The sequence below is a fragment of the Egretta garzetta genome, unplaced genomic scaffold (genome assembly GCF_000687185.1).
Source record: "Egretta garzetta isolate BGI_Z169 unplaced genomic scaffold, ASM68718v1 scaffold196, whole genome shotgun sequence".
NCBI classification, from domain to species: Eukaryota; Metazoa; Chordata; class Aves; order Pelecaniformes; family Ardeidae; genus Egretta; species Egretta garzetta.
This window is the reverse complement of record NW_009259864.1, coordinates 89,248-112,536: the sequence shown is the minus strand read 5'-3', so window position 1 is coordinate 112,536 and position 23,289 is coordinate 89,248. Positions and strand designations below refer to the sequence as shown.

At 37.5% G+C, this 23,289-nt stretch overlaps 1 protein-coding gene across 1 annotated transcript in view; it reads right to left on the bottom strand.

Moving 5' to 3' along the window:
• The window catches only part of PRKD1 (protein kinase D1), a 65,716-nt gene that overhangs the window by 32,141 nt on the left and 10,286 nt on the right, over positions 1-23,289 (bottom strand). Inside the window, exons 2-3 of the mRNA XM_009640077.2 lie at positions 10,207-10,338; positions 9,586-9,746 (exon numbers count right to left, since the gene is read on the bottom strand). Coding sequence (XP_009638372.1) covers positions 9,586-9,746; positions 10,207-10,338 — 293 coding nt within the window. The remainder of the gene's footprint in view (positions 1-9,585; positions 9,747-10,206; positions 10,339-23,289) is intronic.

Below are 23,289 nucleotides of genomic sequence, written 5' to 3'. Positions count from 1 at the left end.
ATGCTCAAAGGATTTTAGAAAGCTGGTTTGACCCAGTTTTTCTCACCAAATGCCTTGCAGGTTTTAGAAACTTCAGTAGCGTTGCTGAAATGTACTGAGACTAATCTTAGGCACTTATACAATTAACAGAGAGAGACAGGCTTCCCTACAGCTTTGAGCTCTGACCGCTGAGATGTGCTGCTAGATTGTGTCTGATCAAATCTCAGGTGTGGTACAGTATGAGTGTGGGACAAATTATTTGCTATATTTTTTGCTTTTTCAGTTTGATGACAAGTTTTTTTCAGTTTTAATGTGCTAGTATATGCTTCTGGATGGTTCTGAGAAAACGTCAGGCTGGACAAAAAGTGAATTCTAGATGTTCTACAGTGAGCCAATCCTTTCTGGAAGATAACTGTGCAACAGTCACTCATCATACCATTGTCCTGTTCTTTATTAAACTTGTTTCTCAGAGTTTGTATTGGTCAATGCACAGTTATAATTTTTGAAGGGTTTACTTCAAGTCTCACTTCACATGGCTGCCAAGTAATGTTAGAGAATAGGTGATTAACTACATTTTTGCTAGTAATTTAGAAGTGTTCTCTTTTCTCTGTTTCTCTCTCAGTTCAACCAGTGATGGATACTAATCAAAAGATAAAATGTTGGAAGACCTACCGCAGGATGTCAGTCTTCAAGACGGGTCCCTACTTTAACTTCTGCTTATATTTCTGTTAAAAATAATACATACTGACATGTATCTGGTCTCTGTCCTGCACGCCCAGGCCTGATATGACAGACTCGCACTCCTTCCCTCTTCCAGCTAAAGGCAATGTGACCCTTGGCTCCTGCTCAGAAGTAGCAAGGGGAGGGAAGCTGGTGACAGAGAACTCATGGCAGCAGCCAGAGCATCACTCCATACCCCTCTGGTGACTGACTGATTAGGAGGAGGAGGAGTACCAGCACAGTACCTCCTCCCTCTTGTCAATGACAAACTTTTCCTTCCAATATTTTCCAAAACTCCTGTCAACATCCCTCAACTTGAACTTCCAGCACTCCCAGCACCAGACAGATGCCACGATTTAAAGCCCCTGAAAGAAAAGGAAACAGGAACTATCCTATTTTCACTGTAAAAGCAAGAATCTCTTCCACAAAGCACCTTCTTCTTCGGCTGGTGTGCCTGGTTTGCTAGAAAGATAAATTAGTTTTTCCTGGTAGACAGCCAGACTCCTGACTCAGCAAATCTGGAAACTTCCCAGGAAATGATTGCTTAACTGGATTACACCATGGAAACTAACAGCCTGTGCAGCTCCAAACACTAAACAGTCCTTTAGAACAATCATCCCAGCAAGGTAATCTATACTTTAACAGCTCAGAATATGATTTTCCAAGTCATTATAAACACGAAGAAACGTGTGCAGATATTTAACTGTATGGATATGCAATCAAGCCAGTGACACTGATCACATCCAGAGACTTCAATGCAATTATGCATTAAACGATGAGAATATCTAATAGATCCAGTGTTTGCTTACTCTTTTATTGTGAAAAAAGGGTTTTTTTAATTCCAAGAACGAAGAGGTGCCAAGCTTTTCCCCAATACGGGGCACTCTGCATGAGTCTTATTAGCTGATGCCTTGCCCCTCCTCCTGGTTCAATTTATTTGAATTTTTGAAATATACTGAAGCTACTCATGGTTTATCTGGTGAGCTTTGTTAAAAGCTGTTCGAGGACACAAATTTGTCTACAGTAGCCAGAAACACAAAGTCACTGTGCAGAACCCTGTCACTGCAGGAAGGAGACAGTCCTCCACAGAACTGCTACCCCAAAGGTAAAATCCCTGTGTTTTTTCCTTCTCCAAATGCATTGCAAAATACAGTTAAGAAATTGAAATAAATACTGACTCCCTGCCAATGGATTCAGCTGTTCTCATCACCTGGGTGAGTCTGACTGTCTTCTAGCACCACTTCTATCCCTTCCAGGCACAGAAATCAAAGAAACTTTATGGAGATGCTGAAGGGACTAATGGGAAGCAATAAAAGCTGACTGGATGCAGAGCTGGCCTCTTGGGAACAAAGACAAGGAATAGCCCTGCAATCCAGCTGCACAGTCTAGCCTAAAACATAAAATAGACTGTTATTTGCCTGACTTCTTTTAAAAGGTTTCAACAGTCCGACTAAAAATGTCCCAGGGATTCTGACAAAACTTCACTGAAGAGCTTCATGTTCTAGAAGAGTCAGAAAAGAAATACTTCAATTTTGACGTCTGATCATCTTATTTTAAATCACACTTGCAGAAACACATTCAAGTCAGCAAACTTCTCTCAGGAGAGAGCAGGCTACACATCCTATACTCTCCTAAATCCATAATTTTTCAATACTGTTCACAAAGAAGTGCTAACCTTTTGCAGGCTTGGTATCTACAAAGTATTGTGACATTATTCCTGTAGTTTACACTGAGACAGTAAATCAAAAATTACACAGGCATTCCTACATTTTTTAAATGCTTGCCTTAACAAAAGCAGCAAAACATCATGAGCTAGTTTTTTTGTTTACTTGGACAACTGAGAAAAGTGATGTATGTTTAAAAAACCGAACAGTAATAATGTCCGCATGAAGTTTCATGTTCCGTGTTGAAGCACACTTGTTGAAAGATGCATTTCCTTCCTAGATTGAAGGCAGAGGATAAAGCCTTAATATGTTCATATACAATTTCTTCACAGGAAGCTACTGTCAAATGAGGTGCTAGATATCTGTGTAACCACAGGAACTACTATGTTTCTGATGCAATGCAAATGTTGACTCTCTCTTACAAATTAAACTATGTGACTGTAATTAAGTGAATTCAAGGAAACAAATCTTCAGTTAAATACACTGAAATACCACACTTAGAATGCAATCAACTGTGTTGTCTTTCAAGGCTTCTTGCACTCTTCTCTTTAAGTCAAGTGTATGATTTAATCCTACAAGCATCACAGTTAGATAGCTATGGTCTGAAAAACACTTGAGCGTTACATGTGTAAACACATCAAAGAACTGACTACAGTACAAGCTGTTAATATTAAACTATCCACAGATGGAAATTATTATGTACCCTGTTATTCCACTCAGACATCAATACCAGCAAACAGTGGTTTGAATGCTGTCTGTAACCTGCCTTATTTTGTAAAATAACAAGAGAAGATTACTGGGTTTCAGCAGTCGTCCCGTGGCTACACTAACTTCCCAGAGTCAGGGACTTCCCAAAACAAAAGCCCTTTGCTGATGAAGGATTTGCTAGTGACAGCAGGCACAGTAGGGCTTATATAGCACAAAGCTTTTTTCCCTGCATCTTACAGATGCAAGTTCCTTCAAAAATATTAGGTTTGGTTTGATCTTTTATTATCTGCTCTTTTTTAACCCTCCCTCAAGGGCTCCTTTTTTCCAGTCCAGTGAGTTGGGAAGGCATATGAAGCTCTATAGGGACTGGAAATGGGAAAAGGAGATGCGTCTTCTGTCTGAGTGTGGAAAAGGAAGGCTTCATAGAGTGGGAATTTTTGAGTAACGGGAAGTGAGCGCTCCTTATTTCAGTGGAGTAAGAGAAAAGAGCAGCTGCATTAAGAGCTGAGGGCAAGGGAAAGAAGATAAAATGGCTATCTACAACTCAAGCAATTCTCTCCCAGTGACTCTCCTGTCCTAGTTCTGCAAAATCACTCTTCTATATATAGCTGAGAAGCCTCAAGCCAGCTCTGCTTATAACAAATCTACAGAGGCAGGCAACACCTGGTGCTTTGTATTCTGTCAGTGACATGTAAATAGTCTTTTCAAACTAAAATGAAGTAAATTATTTAGTAAAAACCAATTTCTGATTCTCCCTCAAAAAGCAAAGATAATATGCAAGTAACTGTAATATTCTACCAAAGGTCTTTCTTGGGAGCCTGGGGAGGTCCCTATGACCAGAAGCTGGCCAATGTTATTCCAATCTACAAAAAAGGGATGAGGGAAGACTCAGGGAACTATAAACCTGTTAGTCTAACCTCAGTTCCCGGAAAACCTATGGAAAAGATTATACTGTGTACTACTGAAAGGCATTTAAAGAATAATGCAATCATCAGACACAGCCAACATGGGTTCACAAAATGAAAGTCCGGTTTAACTAATTTGGTATCTTTCTATGATAAGGTCACCCACCTAGTGGATGAAGGGAAGGTGGTAGATGTAGTTTTTCCTCACAGCATACTTCTGTAGAAGTTGCCCAACTGTGGGATAAGCAGGTTTATGGTATGCTGGGTGAAGAATGGGCTGAACAGCAGGGCTCAAAGGGTTGTAGTGAATGGGGCTACATCTGACTGGCAACCAGTCACCAGTGGTGCTTCTCAGGGTTCAATTCTAGGGTCAGTCCTGTTCAATATATTTAGCAATGATCTCAATGCAGGAGTTGAATGCACCATTAGCAAGTTTGCTGATGATACTAAACTGGGAGGTGCTGTTGACTCTCTTGAGGGACAAGATGCCTTGCAGAGAGGGCTCTATATAGATTGGTGCATTGGGCTATGATTAATGGGATAAAATTTAACAAGTCCAAATGCCAGATTCTGCACCTAGGACAGAGTAATGCTGCAGAGCAGCCCTGCAGAAAGGGATCTGGTGGTGCTGGTTGACAGCAGGCTTGTTATGAGTCAGCAGGGTGCCCCAGCAGCCATGAGGGCAAACCACATCCTGGGGTGCATCAAACACCATATGAGCAGCCAGTCCAAAGAGGTGAATTATCCCGCTGTATTCAGTGTTGGTGCAGCCTCACCTTGAGTACTGTGTGCAGTTCTGGGCCCCACAATTTAAGAAGTATGTGAAGGTCTTTGAATGCATCCAGAGGACAGAAACAAAGCCGGAGAAAGGGCTGGAAGGCATGTCCTGTGAGGAGCGGCTAAGGACTTAGGGCTTGTCTAGTTTGGAGAGAAGGAGGCTGAGGGGCGACCTCATTGCTCTCTACAGCTTCCTGACAAGGAAAAGTGGAAAGGGAGGTGCTGAGCTCTTCTCCCCAGTATCCAGTGACAGGCCACGTGGGAATGGTTCAAAGCTGCATCAGGACAGGTCCAGGCTTGACATTAGGAAGCATTTGTTTACCAAAAGGGTGGTCAAACACTGGAACACACTTCCTAGCGAGGTGGTCAATGCCCAAGCCTGTGAGCGTTTAAGAGGCATTTGGCCAATGTCCTTTATAATGCGCTCTAACTTTTGGTCAGCCTGAAGTGGTCAGGCAGTTGGACTAGATGATCATTGTAGATCCCTTCCAACAAAATAGTCTAGTCTATCCTATTCCACTTACCTGTGCGCCGTAAGACACAGCATTCGTATTTTAAATACAAAGCACAGTTTTATGAGAAATCACTGCCAATGTGTCTAAAAAATTACCTTAACACATCAACATTCATCGCTTCTAAAAGAATGAATAGAACTTACCAAAATAATGAAAACATATATAAAAATAAATAGAAAAAAATGCTGCTGTGTCACATAAATATATTTTAAATTAAAACCGTAGAGGGTTAACATATTTTTTCTTTTTACAAAAGAAACACAATTTTGTTTTTCCTCCAAATACCTTTATCTTTTTTTCATTACCACTTCTTATTACTGTTAATTTAGGGTAATCCATCACTATCCGGATTGCTGGATTTAGCATTTTTCAGACAGCACTTACTTAGAGTAAAATTATCTTGCATATTACAAAAATCTTATTTTATATATGCTTGTTAGTATTATTTTATGGGTATCCTGTGGAGTTGTACTTCTGGGGCAGACTATGATACTTAGACACACTCCAATAAGTATGTAAGTGCTTTAGGAAAAAATGAAGTTATTTCTTTCAAAAAGATAAATGTTTGGCCATGATAATCTTCACTTCAGCACAATAAAATATTCTTCAGATTAACTATGTAGTATTTCTAAAAAGGAAAACATTTGCAAAGCCTGCTCTTCTCTGGCTGCATCTCAAATAGTGTCTGCAAGGGAAAGACACCAAGATTTCATAGCGTCAAAACCTTCTGAAACTTTGAACATGAAACAAACTTCTTTGGAAAATCCATATTGAAAACCAAAAAGTATAACTTTTGACATGAAGTACCTGTTAAAAAAATTGTTTTGTCATTAAGATAGACTTGATACTCTTTTTATATATAGCTGTAACTTAGTTGCACACTGTTCATGTTTATTTCCACAGAAGTACAGAATCCTGACTGTTTTTGTTTTTTTTTAATACAGCAGTATTCTGAGAAAAGCTATTACACTGCATTATGGTATTAGAAGTCTATTGCTGGTGAGCACTTAAGGGTCAGGTTTGTTCAGCTTAAAATAAAATGTTTATTTTCTACGTTACTCCAGCAAATTCCCAATGTCCTAAAAGTGAAGCTAAAATTTTCCTCCCGTGCATTACTACCAGTAAAAAAGGGCCACAGTCCAACCAATGGCCTCTATTATGCCTAAGGAATGAAAATGCCACTTTTGTATAAAAATATTTTAATGTTAGCTAATTTTACTGTTTAATGTAAGAATCATGACCTTCACTTTGGAATCCAGACTTCAGAGTTTTGCACTGGATATACTCTCTCTAAAAGAAAAATAAATGCTTGAGGTCTAAAGATCATAAAATACTAATCTGATTAAATTCCTGCATTTCTTCACATTGACACTGATAATCATAAAAAGTGTGTTCCTGATCGCATGATAGGAAGTAGAGCAAATTCAGTACATACCTCATAGCCAGGGCTGACAGGAGACTGAGACAAGAGTTTGGAAAGAAGGAAAAACAGAACAAAGAAATAAGGGGGGGTAAAGACAGAAAGTAATGTTACTTTAGAAGCAGGCATGAATGTGTGATTATTTTAAACTTTCATTCTATGTTACAGAATAGAATGCAAAAGAATTGCATTTGAGCTATGGCAGATAAAAATCTGGGTTACACAGCATCCTCCTAGTTGTACATGTTTTTAGCATTTCTGTTTGATGAGTTTTATACTATTAAGTTAAGAATCAAAAAAAATTATATTGCCCAGATTTTATTCTTTGGAGGTAGATTTTTAAAGCTGCACTTAAATGTAGCCCCCAGTCAATTTTCAGCTCAAATGAAATGCTTTATTGGCAAATTCTTTGGAGGTAGATTTTTAAAGCTGCACTTATTATATTAAAACATTTATACCTAAACTGAAACTGTGTCTGTGTGTGGTGGTTCCCTATGAAACGATAACTAAAGTACCCTTTGCAGGATTCCGCATTACCCTGTCTCAAAGATTTTTTGAATGCCACAATTTCATAAGTTAGGGCATAACTTCCTCACTTCGTAAGTGGCATTTTTACAGAAGCCAGACTTACAAGCTAAATTTAACACTGTGAGCTAAAGTCGGCTTCTTTCTGGTTCACATAACGTTAACAAGAAAGTTCTGAAATCTTAACTTAGTTAATAATTCCATTTATGAAAGGTGTCCAGGAACTCCTCTCTCAACTGCTCTGACTCTATGTAGTAAATAGGGGTAAAAATAACATTTATTTTCGTCCTATTTAAAAAACTGACAGCTATCTGATTGAATTCTGTGGTCCCAAACAGAAGTTACATTTTGCTACTAGCAATTCAAGTGCCACACCAATACTAATAACAAATGATAAGATTCTGTAAACAAGGATGATGTTTCTTAGTATATTCACACAGACTGTAGAAAAGTGAAACACATTCCAAAGTGCATGCTTGTATTGGTACCACATCAAAGTGGTATAAACTGCCATAAAACTTATCTCATAAGTACTGCAGAAGAATGGAGTCTAAAGGACAGATCTGATACAGGAGAACTGCCAAAGCTTACGCTCACTTTAAAAAAAGGGAAAAAAAAATTGAAACACATTCAGTGCAAAAAAACCCCCTAAACCAAACAAAAGACATACAGAAGCCATATGTGAGAGCACTTCTGAAAATCTGGTAAATGATACCATGATTTCCTGAAATAAAGGTGAAATCGGAAAGCTATTTCATTTCTCTAGGCTAATGCCCATCCCTGTACCTGCTGTAAACATATTTGCTTTGTGCATGCACGTGTGTGCGTGCATGTGTGGTGTTCTGAATCATCAGCGTGGGTACACTGATGATTACAAGATCTTAGAGAAGTACAGCCTGCAGTATATAAGAAACACTGCATTTCTTCACTGGCAATTTTAATATTTTCAACAGTTTTAATATGTAGCTTTGAAAAACAGATATTTCATATCAGAATGTATCAGCAAACAACAGCCTCATACAATTAAATTTTTTTCTATCTTGTAACTGCACAGTGCAGTGAGTATTTATAGAAAGTACACCAGGATGCTCCCTCATACAATTTTTTTAAACCAAAATTCCAGAAACAATTCAGAATTAGGGCCAGCCTTCCTGAAAATTTTCTGTCTTGGTCTGTATAAGTCAGCATTTCTGACAGAACCTACTGAGAATTATGAATAATCTATAAAGATTTCTTGCTGCAGGTTTTGCAGAACTTAAGCACCTTACTCATTTATGCAGCTTTTCAATTAAAAATACAGATTCATAATGTTAACCTTAATTTCCAAGTAGCTTTAGGTTAATGATAATCAGTAGCATAAGTACATAATTATGGTTCGTAGATGACACGAACAGGTCTACATCAGGCCTACATCATCTGCAACAGTGTCCTTTTAGTATGTCAAGTTTAATAAGTCTAATATTCTAATTGAGAGGAAAACATGATAATTGTTGCATGTACTTATAAATTCTTTCCTCTCTTTTAAACCTTAAGATTTTCAAAACTTTCATCTAGTAGTGGCTTCATTTACACACAGTGTAAATTCAATATATATTATTCAAATATATTATGACTATGAGTGTTAAAAGGAACAAATATACCAAAGATAAAAAATATGTATCATTCAAATTTACCCCAGTCATTACATTTTGTTCTCAGAAGAGGTTTTTCATGATGGAAAACTACTATATTAATGCATACACAAGTATACCGTATATTTACATGTGCCTGTGTGTATACTGTACATCTACATATACATCTAGGTACACATATACAGATCCATGCATATATTCACCACAACGATCTGTTGAAGGAAATAATGGACATTTCTCTTACTTTATTCTGAACACTTAGAAATATGCTAAATACACAGGCTCCAACTAATTAACTATGGCCTTGACTGTTACGGATACTCAGTTTGATACGGTGGTGTTTGGGTCACAGCGAGGCAAATCTTTTCTGTATCATAAACCAATGGATATAATGGTCTGATACAGAAGAAATTAAACTTCTAGTTCCAGACAACACATCCCCCAAGATGCAACTACTCACGTTAGCATGGATGGAAGTTTTAGACCTTCAAAATAACCTAATCCTTGCCAAAGGGAGGAGACTACTGGGAGTATCAGAAGTGCCACATACCTTAAACCCACATACCTTAAGCTGGTGACCTCCCTTTTATGTCAAGATGCCTTTTCTCATAGCAACACTTTATAATTTACATACCACTCTCCTCTGTAGTCTATAACAGGCAAAACCAGATCCCATAGCACTAAATGTCATTGTTTCTTAGCAGCAACACCCATGGCCTCTATAGCTAGGGAATCTCATACCAGAAGGGCTTCGTCCGGCACACTGGGCGAGGGTTCTGCAGAAACTGTTCGAACAGTGCTGAGTCCTGTTAGGGAAACGTTTGAGAGGCGTCTTTTCCGTACGCCACTGCAGTTGTTTGGGATTTTAAATGCACATCTCTTATGGTAATTTAGACCACAGCCTGAAAAGAGAAATTTAAAACCATCTGATTACGATTTATTACTGGAAAAAGCAAGGAACTTTTTTTTTTTTTTACAAAACAGCAAGGGTTCAAAACCACCACCCTTATTTTTGATTAAACTTTTTTCCTCTGCTCTGCTGGTTTATAATGTGATATAGAATTAGATACAGGCTCAGGCTCATAAGGGAAGTGTAAGACACAGAAAACCTTTTCTTAAAAATACATATAGACAATTTTTTTTGCATTTCGGGTCACAGAGCCATTTCTAGGAGGCCTCAGAGCAGTCAAAAGGATTAGTTACTTAATCTGTTAATTATTTTGATAGTTCTTGCTGTCTCTACCTACAGCGATTTTTTTTCTGATGCCCAACCAATATAAGGTCAGCATCAGAGACAACATGCATAAGTGGGATGGACGGGTCTCTTCCTGAGAGTAAAAATCCCATCTCACTACAGCTTACCTTCACATTTGAGTCCCTGACGCACCAGTCCCCACAGCATTTCTCCGCAATGGTCACAGAAGGCTGGCGCTCGATACGAATGAACGAAAAGAGCATGGGGCCGGATCTGAAAGTCTTCAAATGTAGCAGAAGCTGTAACAACAAGATAATTCAAAAAATGAGTAAAACCAGTAACACAACTAATATGCTTCATTTATGTGGTACTTCATCCCAGAACAAAGCAAAACACCTCGTGGTCACTATGATAATGAACTTTGTATTGGTCTTTATACTATATTTTGAAAATATAAAGATTGATGATATATCATCAATCAATGGTTTACCATATATCATGTACAAAGACCACTGGAAAAAGAGTAAAGCTGCTTTTACAAACTTGCAGCAATAACTTCTCTGACAATAGCTTTTCAATAAAACACAGGAGAATAATAGCATATCAAACATTTATCAGAAATTGGCAGAGTTCAAGAAAATGTTGGAAATTTTTCAACAATCTTTTTACAGACTGTAAGCCTGTAACTCTACGTACGTAAGATAAACTGAATACATCCAGAAAGAAACCTTTTTTTTTTGGCAAGGAAAATGTATCAAAAATGGGCCATTTCAGCTGACCACTTGGTCTATCTTATTCAGCGGCCTGTGTTGGTTTCAGTGAAGTGATTGCTCAAGTTGAAAATATACATAAGAGTTTAAAAAGAAAACATGTAATTATATAGCCAATCACAAAAAAAGACAAAAGCCTTGCAGAGCCGTCTGGAAGACTGCTGTACGTTCCTGAAGTACCAACCCTTTCAACGTGATGTGAGCTTGCAACTAGCCTAACAGCTGCAAAAGTTACAGGGGCTAGTTAAATGCACTAGTGTAAACTATAAAAATAAACAATGACAGTGTTCGAAGAACTATTCGATATACAGAGGCAGCCAGTACGCCAATACTTGTAAAAATATACTTTAATGAAATATTTTCTTTTTCTTATTAAATATGTTAAATATATATCAGAGAGACTAATGAAAAATAATATCTGTCAAATTAAGCACGTATGCAAATATTTGATCTCATTCAGACTGCCTTCTAAACAGGTCATTTAAGTGTGTGCTTACTCTTCACAGGTATGTGAACCAGGTATGTAGCCACTTAATAGAAATGCTTTGTCTCTCAACAGAAATACATTCCTGATTTGCAATTGAGAGAAAAAAAATGTATTCTTTAAATGGTTCATTTCACATGAATTCCTAAAAGATCTAAATACCCTTAGCCCCTGGCTTGTTCCTTGTGTAGTAATGAAAAGAGGACCAAAAATCTGCATACCAATCAAGAAAAGGATTTTAAGCAATTAAGAGCGTAGTACTGATAGAGGTCTATGCCCTGGACTCAGTTCCTTCTGCGCACAACACTTCCACCCTTAGGAAAAACTTTTTCCAAAAATGTCCACAGAAAAACATGTTTCTAGTCTCAACCAATTTCCAGTCTAGGGATCTTTTAACAGAGATGTTTGGAATACCATCATGAAAGTAAGATCCAATGACTCCAATGATATCAAACATTTTTTTTTATTTTTTATTAAAACAATCCAAATGACCTAACAGTTTGTTTAACTCAGGATTTCATTTTCTTTTCCCAGAATTATTCTGTTTCTAGTTTTTGTAATAAGCCATGTTAAAAAGCTTACTTAATTCATAAAATTAGGACTTCATCCAACAGTCTGATGTGTTAGAACATCCTGAATCTGAAATAAAATAGTTTTGTATTTATTTAACAAGCCCCTCAAGGGCTTCCAAACCCATAAGGATACTTGTTCAAGTATGTTATTTTTCTGTTTTTTTTTTTTTTCAGACTACAGCAGTCAAGTTCACTGCTCTTAAGGCAATGCTCGCTCTACAACAGTAATGCTGTCCTTGCTATACTAGAAAACGCAACTCATCAGAACGCATTTTACCTCTTGAACAGAATTCTTGTGATTTTACTTTGTCTAGGACTTAAAGTCAACCATCTTTTCTGTGCATATAGCCAGATGTTTTTCTGCAATTCTGACCAAATACAAAGAATACACTGGAAGGACCAAGCACTTAAAGAAATATTTTGATGTTATTGAAAATATATAAAATACATATTTATTCTTCACTTGTACAAAAAGAACAAAGTACAGGCGTATTAACTTCCCTGCTTAATCTAATACTTAAGATATATCATAGGAACTAGGACAACACCCCCCCAGTAGATCACTGGTTTGTCGAGTTCAAGGAGGATTCATTTTTCTGGGCCTCTGTATCAGAAGCACACAGCCACCAGGCGGAAAAGGTGCCACAGTCAAACCAGAGATGCCACTATGGTCCTACCGCTTATGGATACCAATTGAGCTATGATTGCCCAGCAGTGGGATGAGTTCAAATGGTAGATGAAAATCACACTGAACCTAAAGAAAATTTGGACTGGAGAAGGACCAAGGAAAACACTTTCAGGAATTTACAGCCACGCTGTAACCTCTCTGCATTGGAAATACACGCTAGCATCTGTGCTGGTCAGCCTACAGGTTAGGAGATTGGATTCTCCACTGTTGTCTCACATGGAAGCAGCTGACATCTGTTCTCCTAGAGACCACCAAGGAGTCATTTTAGGCCTTGGTAATTCACACCTTCCTCTCTTCTTGCCTAGTCTATGAAACTATGATACATAGGTGAAGACAAGGTCTATAGCATTTTGGAAACTCCAGCCATACAGCATGCCACAACATACCTCCTCAGCAATGCAGACCGCTATAAACACATCACTAAGCCCTTGAATCTCTCTACTTTCTTCTTAGAATCATTTCATTTACGTTGGAAAAGACCTTTAAGATCATCAAGTTCAACCATTAATTCTTCAGAGCCTTAGCCCTTCTGTTCAGGACTTCTGATTCTGGATTTTGTACAGCCCATCTACCTACAGGTTTATGAAGAATATTGCCATTAAACATCTACACTTCTTCACATAACAAAATTATCATGGAAAAAGTATGTATCCGGGAGCTTTCTGAAGGATAAGCACTGAAATTGGAACACTGCGCTCCATCAGATTCCAACAGAACTGCAATGTACACTTCTTTGCTATTCTGTCTCTAGTTTAAATTTGCACATAACAAATATAAAACCAAAAAGCTTTCTAAAACAAGTCAGGCAGTGAGCATGCATTTCTCCCCAAGGGGGAAGACAAGGAAGACCCTACTGTAAGACCCTCAGACATGATAACCATGAATTTTGATAACATGGCATGTGAATTTTAGAGATGCAAACTTTTTGTTTATAAAAATACTTTGCTGAGGTTGTTTCTAAAAGCATACAAATGGTAATCAAAGCACTATTAAAATGAGTGGTATGTAAAATAAAAATAGCGTAAGTCTCAATCTAGCAAAGGATTTAAGTATGTATGTAAGTTTATGCCTATTTCCTTGAATACCTACCTAAAATTACACACATGTATTTAAATTCTATTTTGAGTAAATGATGTTTGCTAAATTGGAAGATTGGAGAGGAGTTTTACATGGATTTACTGGGTAGATTTTCAAATAACATGAGCAGTGCAGTAAAAACACAAATATGCCTAAAAAAAGCAGTAACTTCAATTTAGCTTAATAATTTAGATAATAAATTAAAAACATTTTAAGATATTAAATATCAATATCTCTGTAGAAGCAAATCTGAAATTAAAGCCTCCCACAAGCAGTTTTTGCCTTAGGGATGTGATTATTTGGCTCCCTTCCTGTGCCCCGAATTCAGTTCCATCCGAAGCTGTTAAGTGGATGGAAAGTATTTTTTGTTGAGTGTCATACTCTCAACTCCACTTTTGTTGTACAGTCCTCCCCACCTCTTCAGAAATGGTGAAGAAATAATTGATAACCTTTCCATTAAAGCTGTAACTGAACCTTCCAATCTCCCTGCAAATTAATTAATGGGTTATCACAGCTCATGCTCTTACAATAAAAAATGTTTCTACTCCCAAGGCTAAAAAAGTAATTTAGAAATGACTTTATTATATCTTTTGTTTAGTTCACATTACAAATATATGTGACACTAAATAAATACTACACTTAGCAGTAACAATGTTAATGCAAGTTTAGGGAGGCAGAAATTAAATTTAAAGAAACCTCCCCAAGGTACTGAACTTGAAGTTGTTGTACCAGTTATTATAAACACACATGCAGTATTACGTATTTAGTTTTTTTCATTTAAATGTCCTTCAATTTAAATATCTTAAAATTTCTTGTACAGCACACGTTGCAGAACAGCAATGATAAATTTTCAAAGAAATTGTCTTTCAATAGAAGCTTAAATTTTGCCTAAGTGCTTAACTGATTATTCAATTAGCATTGGGGTTTTTTTCCTCGACAGAAAAGTAAAATATCTGTGCTGAATTATGGCTGGATTTAAGTAGCTCTGCAGCAGGTTAGGCTGTCATTTTCATGGTGAACTCATCCTCCTGTATCCACCGTATCTGCTACAACATTAAGTATGTGTTGGAGTTAAAACTCAGCAGGGATGAATTGACTGACAAAACTGTTCACCTACCATGAAATGTAAAAACACTTGAACTGTACTTCTGAGACAAGGGAGCAGGAGCCAGTAATGAAGGGTCCACCTTAACTGAAAGGTCCTGAAAGTTATGTTTAGAAGCTCCAGAAACCAAAGACAAAGCCCAAAAAGGCAGAAGACAGTTTCAGGGAACAGTGAAGGATTGTTAGATCCTACCTTTGTAGTGAGTTTTGGGGCTGGAACACAAGGGAGTGCAGACCAGCATCCCAACAAACCACTTCTGGAGGACTTACTCCACAGCTTAAAGATACTCTTAGGCACCACCCACAGAGAAGGTCAGCAAGAAACTGAACTTAACAACAAACTAGTAGATGAGGAACACCAATCTGTTGGTTGAAAAGGTAACTGAGGCAAGTTCTAGGATGCTTCCATTGTTATCAAGAAAAGATACCAATGGTAAAGATAAGCAGTGATAAATATAATTCTTATTCTACATTTCAACCCTCCTGGCTGAATAACTGGAACTTATCATATCATTTTATATAATGATACATTAAAAAAGCCATTTCGTTTTATACTGACATGACAAATATTCAAAAATAAAAGACGGAGGAAAAATGCATTTTATTTTAAGCTTTAAATTTGGCAAGTACTGCAGAATACAGCAATAAGAAGAATACAAAACATCATTCTTTCTTCTTTTGAAACTGTTTTGGCAATGTTCCACTGTTGAAAGGCATGGAAGTTTTTTGGGTTTTAATTTTTAAGGTAAAAATAACGTTTTTCTAGGCTTCAGATTTACATGTTCTCATCAGGCTCTGCAGACAGCATTCTGTTTTCTTGTCTCATGAAATGATGTTATTTCAGAGCACTATTCACTGAAACTAGTGTGTCATTAGAACTTGATCTGGAGGAACTATGTTAACCAGCAAGTTACACAAATCTTTAATCTGTATAAATGCGGATGATTTCTATTTCTTGTTCTGCCATGTTCTGTATGGCGTAGTTGACTTTCTATGGCTAAACCTAGCACAGCTTAAATTTTCAGAGCATGCAATTCCAGAAGCAGTCGTATATGAATTAGGTTCTTCTTTTAAACTTCTTCCATCATCTTGTAATTAATTACTTTTTAAAATTACACATCTAGAAAGGCTTTCATATAGACACTAAAAATCCAATTTTTAACTTTCAGAATACTCCTGTTTTATTGACTGAAAAAATAAAAGCCCTGCTGATGAAGACAAAAATATGTGTATTTTTTTCAAATTAAATGAAGACCTTTCTTATTAACAAAAAAGGTTCTGTAACATCAGGCTATCTTTTTGCTTTGACAGAGCACTGATGCTGTTAAGGCAACTTTCTGGCTGTATGTAAAATTGTGCAATAAAAAATGAAGGGGTTCCAAATATGCCTACAACCATATCCTGAAAAACTTACTACTCTGCAGAAAAGTTTGCAATATTATGTTCTTAATATGATACTGCTACACTGTTAACTCTTAGACTAACTTGTCATCATCTATTTAAGCATTCCTACTATCACCAAAATACAGACATTGAAACTACAACAGTTTTGACAAGACTATTTCATCAAGTCTGTTAATGACTTGGCTCTTAATGGCTGGTACTCCTTGTTCTGGGCTCAGGAGCAGATCTATCATTCAACACAGCTGGAAATGAGAACAAGAAGCCATTGCAACTCACAGAGGCAAGGTCCTGCTTTCAGAAAGAGGCAAATGATTTACTGGTAGGTTTGAGTTCCAAGTCCAAAAGGGCTTTGAAGTATTAGCAAAGGTGAGATCCTGCTATTATGAGCAATAGAGCTTCACGTAACGGGGGCTGTCATCTAGCATCCATCATCTAGCATCCATGCCTCCCATAGCATCAGAGACCATCACCCACATGACTAGCAGTATCTTGCAGCTATGAAAAGCAGACATTCTCCTGCTATCCTCTCCCATTTGGAATGCCTTTAAGACTAATGCATGCCATTGACTTCCCGCAGGAGCTCGTAACCAAGTTCTTCCCTACAGTAACTGCTGGCATTCGCCACTTAAAAACCAGATATAATGTGCCATTACACGCTATTCCACTTCAAGCATTGATTAAACCATACATCATAACAATTGATGACTGTATATACAATTTCACTGGGCTAAAAGAAAGCATTTTATTCTGTTCGCTATTCAATCCTAGCAATCAAAGACAGTCTGAGTTTTCAGAGTCCCATCGAAGTCAACAGAGCTAAGGCAGTTCATACAAAGCAAAGATTTGATCTCTGGTCTCCACCTTGAAATCTGATTTAAAAATTAAATTAAGGTTATCGGGGCCCTAATACAAAATAGAAATTAAAACTTCCTAAAAACTAGACATATTCAGATTTATAATCACTCTGTTTCTTTATTTGTTCTGCTCCGAAATAAGGAAATTTGGAAATGAAAATTTGGATCTACTGAGCTTTCTGGACATGTATGAGAGTGCTTCAGCACTCTGAATTTTACATGCAGGAAAATCTTTCTAACCCAATAAGTTTTGTTTTGCTTTCCTTACCTAGCATTATTGCTTTATCCCAATGTTTTTGGCGAAAAATAGCTTAAATTATGAATGCTAACAGTTGGCAGGTAATTGGCTGTAGGAGACAGGGATAGAGGGGGAGATCAATTTTCAGAATTGAATTTTGAACAGTCAAGCAGAAACCTGCTACTTGCTAACCGCAACTGGTACAGGCTGGTTGCAATTTTTGTGCAACAACCAGACTATGCAAAAGTGGCATGCCCTCAACCCTCCAGTGACAGAGACAGGAAACTGAACCACCAGCTACAAGGCTGAGCACGTGTCGTGCTTCTGCACACAGGCTAGATTGGAAACACCATGAGCTTGGTGGGCCTAGAAAGAAGAGGAGGTGGGAAGGTCCCCAAAAAGCAGTAATCATGTCAGAAAGAAGGAGGGCTGCAAAGACAAAGATGAAGATTCTGCTTAGAGGTAACATGGCTGGAAGTGGGGCAAGACCCCAGAGATCAGGGAGTTGGAGGCCAGGGGACTTCTGTTAATTTTGGTCAATGATGCCCAAGACTGGTAGCTGCAAGCAGTGGCACAACAGGAACGAATGCAACTTTGTGCCCAGCCTGCCCTGGCCAGCAATTGCCTCCTTACTGGGAGGGGCAGTGGGGAGCTGATAAATGTAGGGCTGGGAAGGGGGCAAATGAGCCAGTGTGGGAGGTATTGAAGTAAGGTAAAAGCTGTGATCTCCTTGGTTCTTAAATAAACCCCAGTATCCAGATTCACTATGGGTTGTTTACATTGTCTCACCCATGACATGAGATTTAAGCAATAAGCCATTTGCAATCATTTGTCCAGTGCAAGCTCAGACTTTTATGGAGTTTTATTAAAAGATTAACATTTACGAGTCAACGTGTCTGACTCATCTGTATATTCTGAATTTTTGAAGTTCAATTTTAATGTACTTCTATTCATTTGAGAATGATTCCACAGGTTCAAACCTACAAACTATACAGCACAGTAGGTTTCATATTCATTTGAAATCCTAGCACAGAACTCCTTCTTCATGTATTTACCCATTTTTCACCCAAGTGGAAAAAACAGCAATACCTTAGTTCATGGATTCAGACCTTGTTAATCATAAAATTACACTGCAGAGGTATTAATTTAGCATAGGAAAACAAAATTAAATACTCCTCAAGTTTACTGGAGCTGTTGATGCAGTGCTCAAAATTAACTCTGACTACTGGCAATAAGGAACAGCTCCAAATTAAAAAGAACGCCTCTTGCTCCTTTTCTATGCTCACACTGATCTAAATTAATAGCATAAAGTAAATACTGAGAGTCTTTTACATCTTTATTTCCTCTGACTTTGTTTTGAAAGTTCTTCACAGTTCTTATCAAAGGCTTCTGAAAAGATCAAGTGATGGAATCCATGGTCACTGTCAGAATTATACCTCTCAAAAAAAAGAGGTGCTCAAAAAGAATTAGTAGCACTTGTAAAACTTTTCTAATTCTTTCAAGTTTCTTTCAGAAAAGTCTAAGAAAATGGTTTGTTATACAGTGAATAAACGCTGATGGCTAAAAGTATAATGGAATTAAAAATACAGTCTTATGCTGAACTCACTAGGGAACCTCTGTGTACATTAAACTATTTTTAACACTGTTTAATGTGAATGATCTGCAAAAGTTTACAGATCTCTTAAGATCACCCTAAAAATTCATAAACATAAATCATTATATACAGAATATACATGGGGGGGTCACACGGTATCATAAGATGTCCATGGGCCCTGACGAGATGCACCCAGAAGTGCTGAGGGATCTGGCTGATGTCATTGCGAGGCCACTCTCAACAATCTTTGAACGATCACGGTGACTGGGAGAAGTGCCCAAAGACTGGAGGAAAGCAAACGTTACTTCTACCTTCAAGAAGGGCAAGAAGCAGGACCCAGGGAACTACAGGCCAGTCAGCTTCACCTCGAGCCCTGGCAATGTGACAAAACAACTAATCCTGGAAACACACAGCTACTTCTGGCACCTGCTTTAGCATCCGCCTGGCTAATAACGCTTTCTTCTGGTCTCAGACCTTTGATATAAGACCATCAGAGACAAGGAAGGAGCAGAAGCATGACTGTATACAATCATTGCATTTTCTCATCCCCACTTTAATCCTTCTAGGAGAAGAGTAGAAAAGGGAGAAGGAAACCTAACAGTGCTAAGCAAATGGGCAATTTGCACATGAAATGCCCAAGATGTCACAACCTGGAAAAAATAACCAACTTATCACTCTGAACTATGGTTAAATTTTTAAATGGGTTACAACAATTCAAGAATGACTTATCATGGAAACAGCTCCAGTGCCTGGCCAGGTAGATCTTAAGGTCAAAAAGATAAGCAGAATGTTTAGAGAATATATTGTTGCTCCGCTGAAGATAACAGAAGTGTTCTACTGACTTAACAGGTTTACTCAGGATTTCACTCATGCGCATAAATAAATGGGATTGAAATGTTAAATTGGGAAATGGTGATACTAATATCTCTCACTTGTGTTTCTGTGAGACCAACCCAAAAGAAGTGTGGAAAGAGAAGAACTGACAGATGAGAAAACCACTGGAGGTATGGAAGATACTTCCATATAAAAAGAGATTAAAAGACTGGAATTGTTTCATTTGAAGCGGAAATGAGTAAGAGTTTACCGGATTCAAGAAGAGGAGGAAGCCAAAAAAACAAACCAGGAAACAAATGTAACCCCTGTAGTATAACCTTCTGCAGCAGCAAACTAGAGCAGTAAGAGCCTTCATGTCCTAAGAAGCAAGCAAGCTCTCCAAACTTCTATTTGGCAACACCTTAACTAGTGTAACAGAAACTTTCTCAGGGCCTCTCTAAGAGCCGGAGTGAGCCAGAGTTCAGTTGGAATGATGGTGTCTCCAGGCCTGAGTCACAGTACCATCCAGATATAAAACCAGCAGACTGCAACCTGTGGCAGTTCCTCAGTCTCTTCCTCCTTAGTTTCTGTTTCAAATTGTTATATTCCCCAAGGGAAGCAGGTTTGCTTGTTTGTGCTCAGACCTGCTTTAGCTACAAACCTCAAGCACTTCCTAAAAGAAGATGTGTATCTTACCACAAAGGGTTGCAAACCTAATTTATCAGAAATAACCATGAGACTGTGTATTGCTATTTGCTCTTTCAAAATCCCAAAGCCAGCACTCACCCTGAAAGTAAATTCAATGATTTTGATAGTGATATTGAAAGATACATTTTTTGCATAAGCCTGATTTAATTTGAAACCTACTGGAGCAATGAGTTATTGAGACCATGAATTCAGAAAGACTGAAAAAGTAGAGCGATTCTCCAAACAGTAGATTTTTTTTTTCCTGACATATATCCAAGCGGTATAGAATACACTGTTGACAGGTTAACAACACAACTTGTTTGATGGGCAAGTTACTCCAAATTTTATTTCAATAAAAGGGTTACCTTTTCTTTTTTATTATGATCTTCTCTAAATCATTTACAGCTACTCTCCATTGAAGACTCACTACTATCAATTAACAAATACACTGATACAAATGTTTGGTTAAGCATGTATTGGTCAAAGAAACTGTCAAACAAATGTATCAAATAAAAACCTATATGACATATCAAAGAGTTTTCTGCTTAGCCTAGGCAAGGTTCGTTCCCCATTACATGTGGTAGCTAGTGAAAATGAAGTGGCAGAGGTAGTTATTTGATAGAAGGGAACTGGAGTAGGTGAGGAAAAGAGAAACCTTCAAGTTTTGGCAGTTTTATGATTAGAATCAGTTGTTAGCAGCAACAACTGAAAGAATACAAAAAACTGAGAAAAGGAGAATGAAAATTTAAGCGAAGTCTTCTTACATACTTAAAGAAGATTATTTAAATTTTTTGCAGGTGAACAATTTTTTTTCTAATATACAACTTCAAGTGAAGCTATAGCAGTGGTCTCCAAAGTGGGGTGCACACACCCCTGGGTGTGCACAAGACAATCCATTAGGGTACAGAAAGAAAATATTAGAACTTCAGGAACACATGTAAGTTATAAATATGTATATAGGGGGTGTATGCTCAAAAATTTTTAGTGATGGGCTGCACAGGAAAAAAATTTGGAGACCACTAATCTATAGGATTCTGCCACTCTACCTTTAAGAAAAGCTCAAGTGCTATTAAAGACACATCCTGTGAAATAATTTATAGTCATGTCCAAGTTTCACACACCATACAGTAAGGAAAAACTAAATTGATCAAATAAATTTGTTAAACAGTAAACAGAGTTGATTCATCCTTTGATAGAAATATGTTTTGTATTAACGTGCACTTTTGTTTTCTCCATCAATGCCCTTTTAATTATAAGCATTTCATACTGATTCAGAATGCCTATCAGATGATACCACCACATCAAAAGTCCAAATGAGCACAGAAATATCCACTAAGATACAGGACAATGTACCACAGACTGCAGGTTTCATTCATCACCTCAAGTCTTTTGAGAAAGGATCAGCTGATGTGGGGGTTACTTGAATAATCTATTGAGCCACTGTTACTAAGCGGGTAGTGTTAGACTCAGTCAAAATGATAATACCTAAAACCTTTTAAAGAAGGGTAAATGTGATGTGTATCATAATAAGAAAACTGGGTAAAATGAATAAGAAAGGAAAAAAAAATTGCCTCACCCAAGTGGGAATAGAATATTTTACAGAAAATAAGGTTTTTTTAAGTTCAGAGGTTTTAACAGATATACCTACAACATAAAATGAACTAGAACCTAAAATGAGTTAGATCTACTTTAGAAGCTGATAGGCTTTTTTTTTTTTTTTTTAATGCATTAACTGCAATGAATGCAACTGTAATGAACTGTAATCAACTTCAATCCCACCCTTCTTGGAAAGCTGGCTATACAACTTATTGATGCATAATGATTAAAAATCATGTAACTGCTTATTCTACCTTAATCATAACAACACAGAAAATTCACAGGCATTGAGGTTACCCCTGTTAAACTGACGTAACTTGAAAAATGTTTCTTTTCAGTGAAATCTTGTGATAAGAATACAAAAAGCCTAAGCATGACTGGATCAGACCAAGATCGACTAAGCCTGGAATCCTGCCTTTCAAAGAGGAGTTCCCAAAGCAGCATCAGTATCTGGCGGTGTTTCCCCGGACCACCACCTCAGATGCCCACACTCTGCAGCAAAAGCATTCTCTGAAGCAGAGAGGAGGTCAAAGATGGATGACACAAGGGCAGCGACATTACAAACATTTCCATTTTGTCTCTATTCCTTTCCTAAGAATTACAAGACTTGTATTTGCTTTTCTTGACTGATACTGGGCACCAAGATTACATTTTCATATTATAACTTGAACTTCTCAATTTTTGGTAGATCAGCTAACTCTAAGCCCCTTGTTACACAGATAAAACCAAGAAATTCCCCTGACACTTTATAGTGATCTATACTGAATTTCATCTGGGCTGACACTGCACTTTACTAGTCATGCTTTCCAAATCATGTATGAATATATTTAACAGCACAGAGCCAAAAACCTCTGCTAGTGACCTGCTTCCCCTGTGAAAACAGCATGTATTTCTACCCTTTGTTTCTTAAGTCATAAATAGTTATTTATCCATTTGAGCCTCTATCCTGTCATGAAAGCATAGTTTTTTAATGAGCCTTTGGAAAAGAAAGTGTTTGTATGACTTCTGGAAAACCAAGTATGAGATCTCAACTGAGCAGAAAACTTGGTATTTTCATTAAACAGCACACAAATAAATTGAAAACGTATTACCTCTGAAAATGGGACAATTAAAGGTGTACAATGTAGGATGCCTGATCTATTAGCTTGCAGTGGAACAGTGACTTCTCATAAAAGGTCCAGTCCTGACAGAAGGATTTGTGTAGCTTCTCTCAAGGAAAATTCATCTTCCCTATCAACAGTATTTTTTCCAACAATTAGTTTGTTGTTTTTATGAATACAGAATGACATAGTTTATGATTACCAACTAATCAGGCTTTAAAAATGGCATCTAAAATCTTGACATGAGTGAGAAATTACTAGACTTCAAA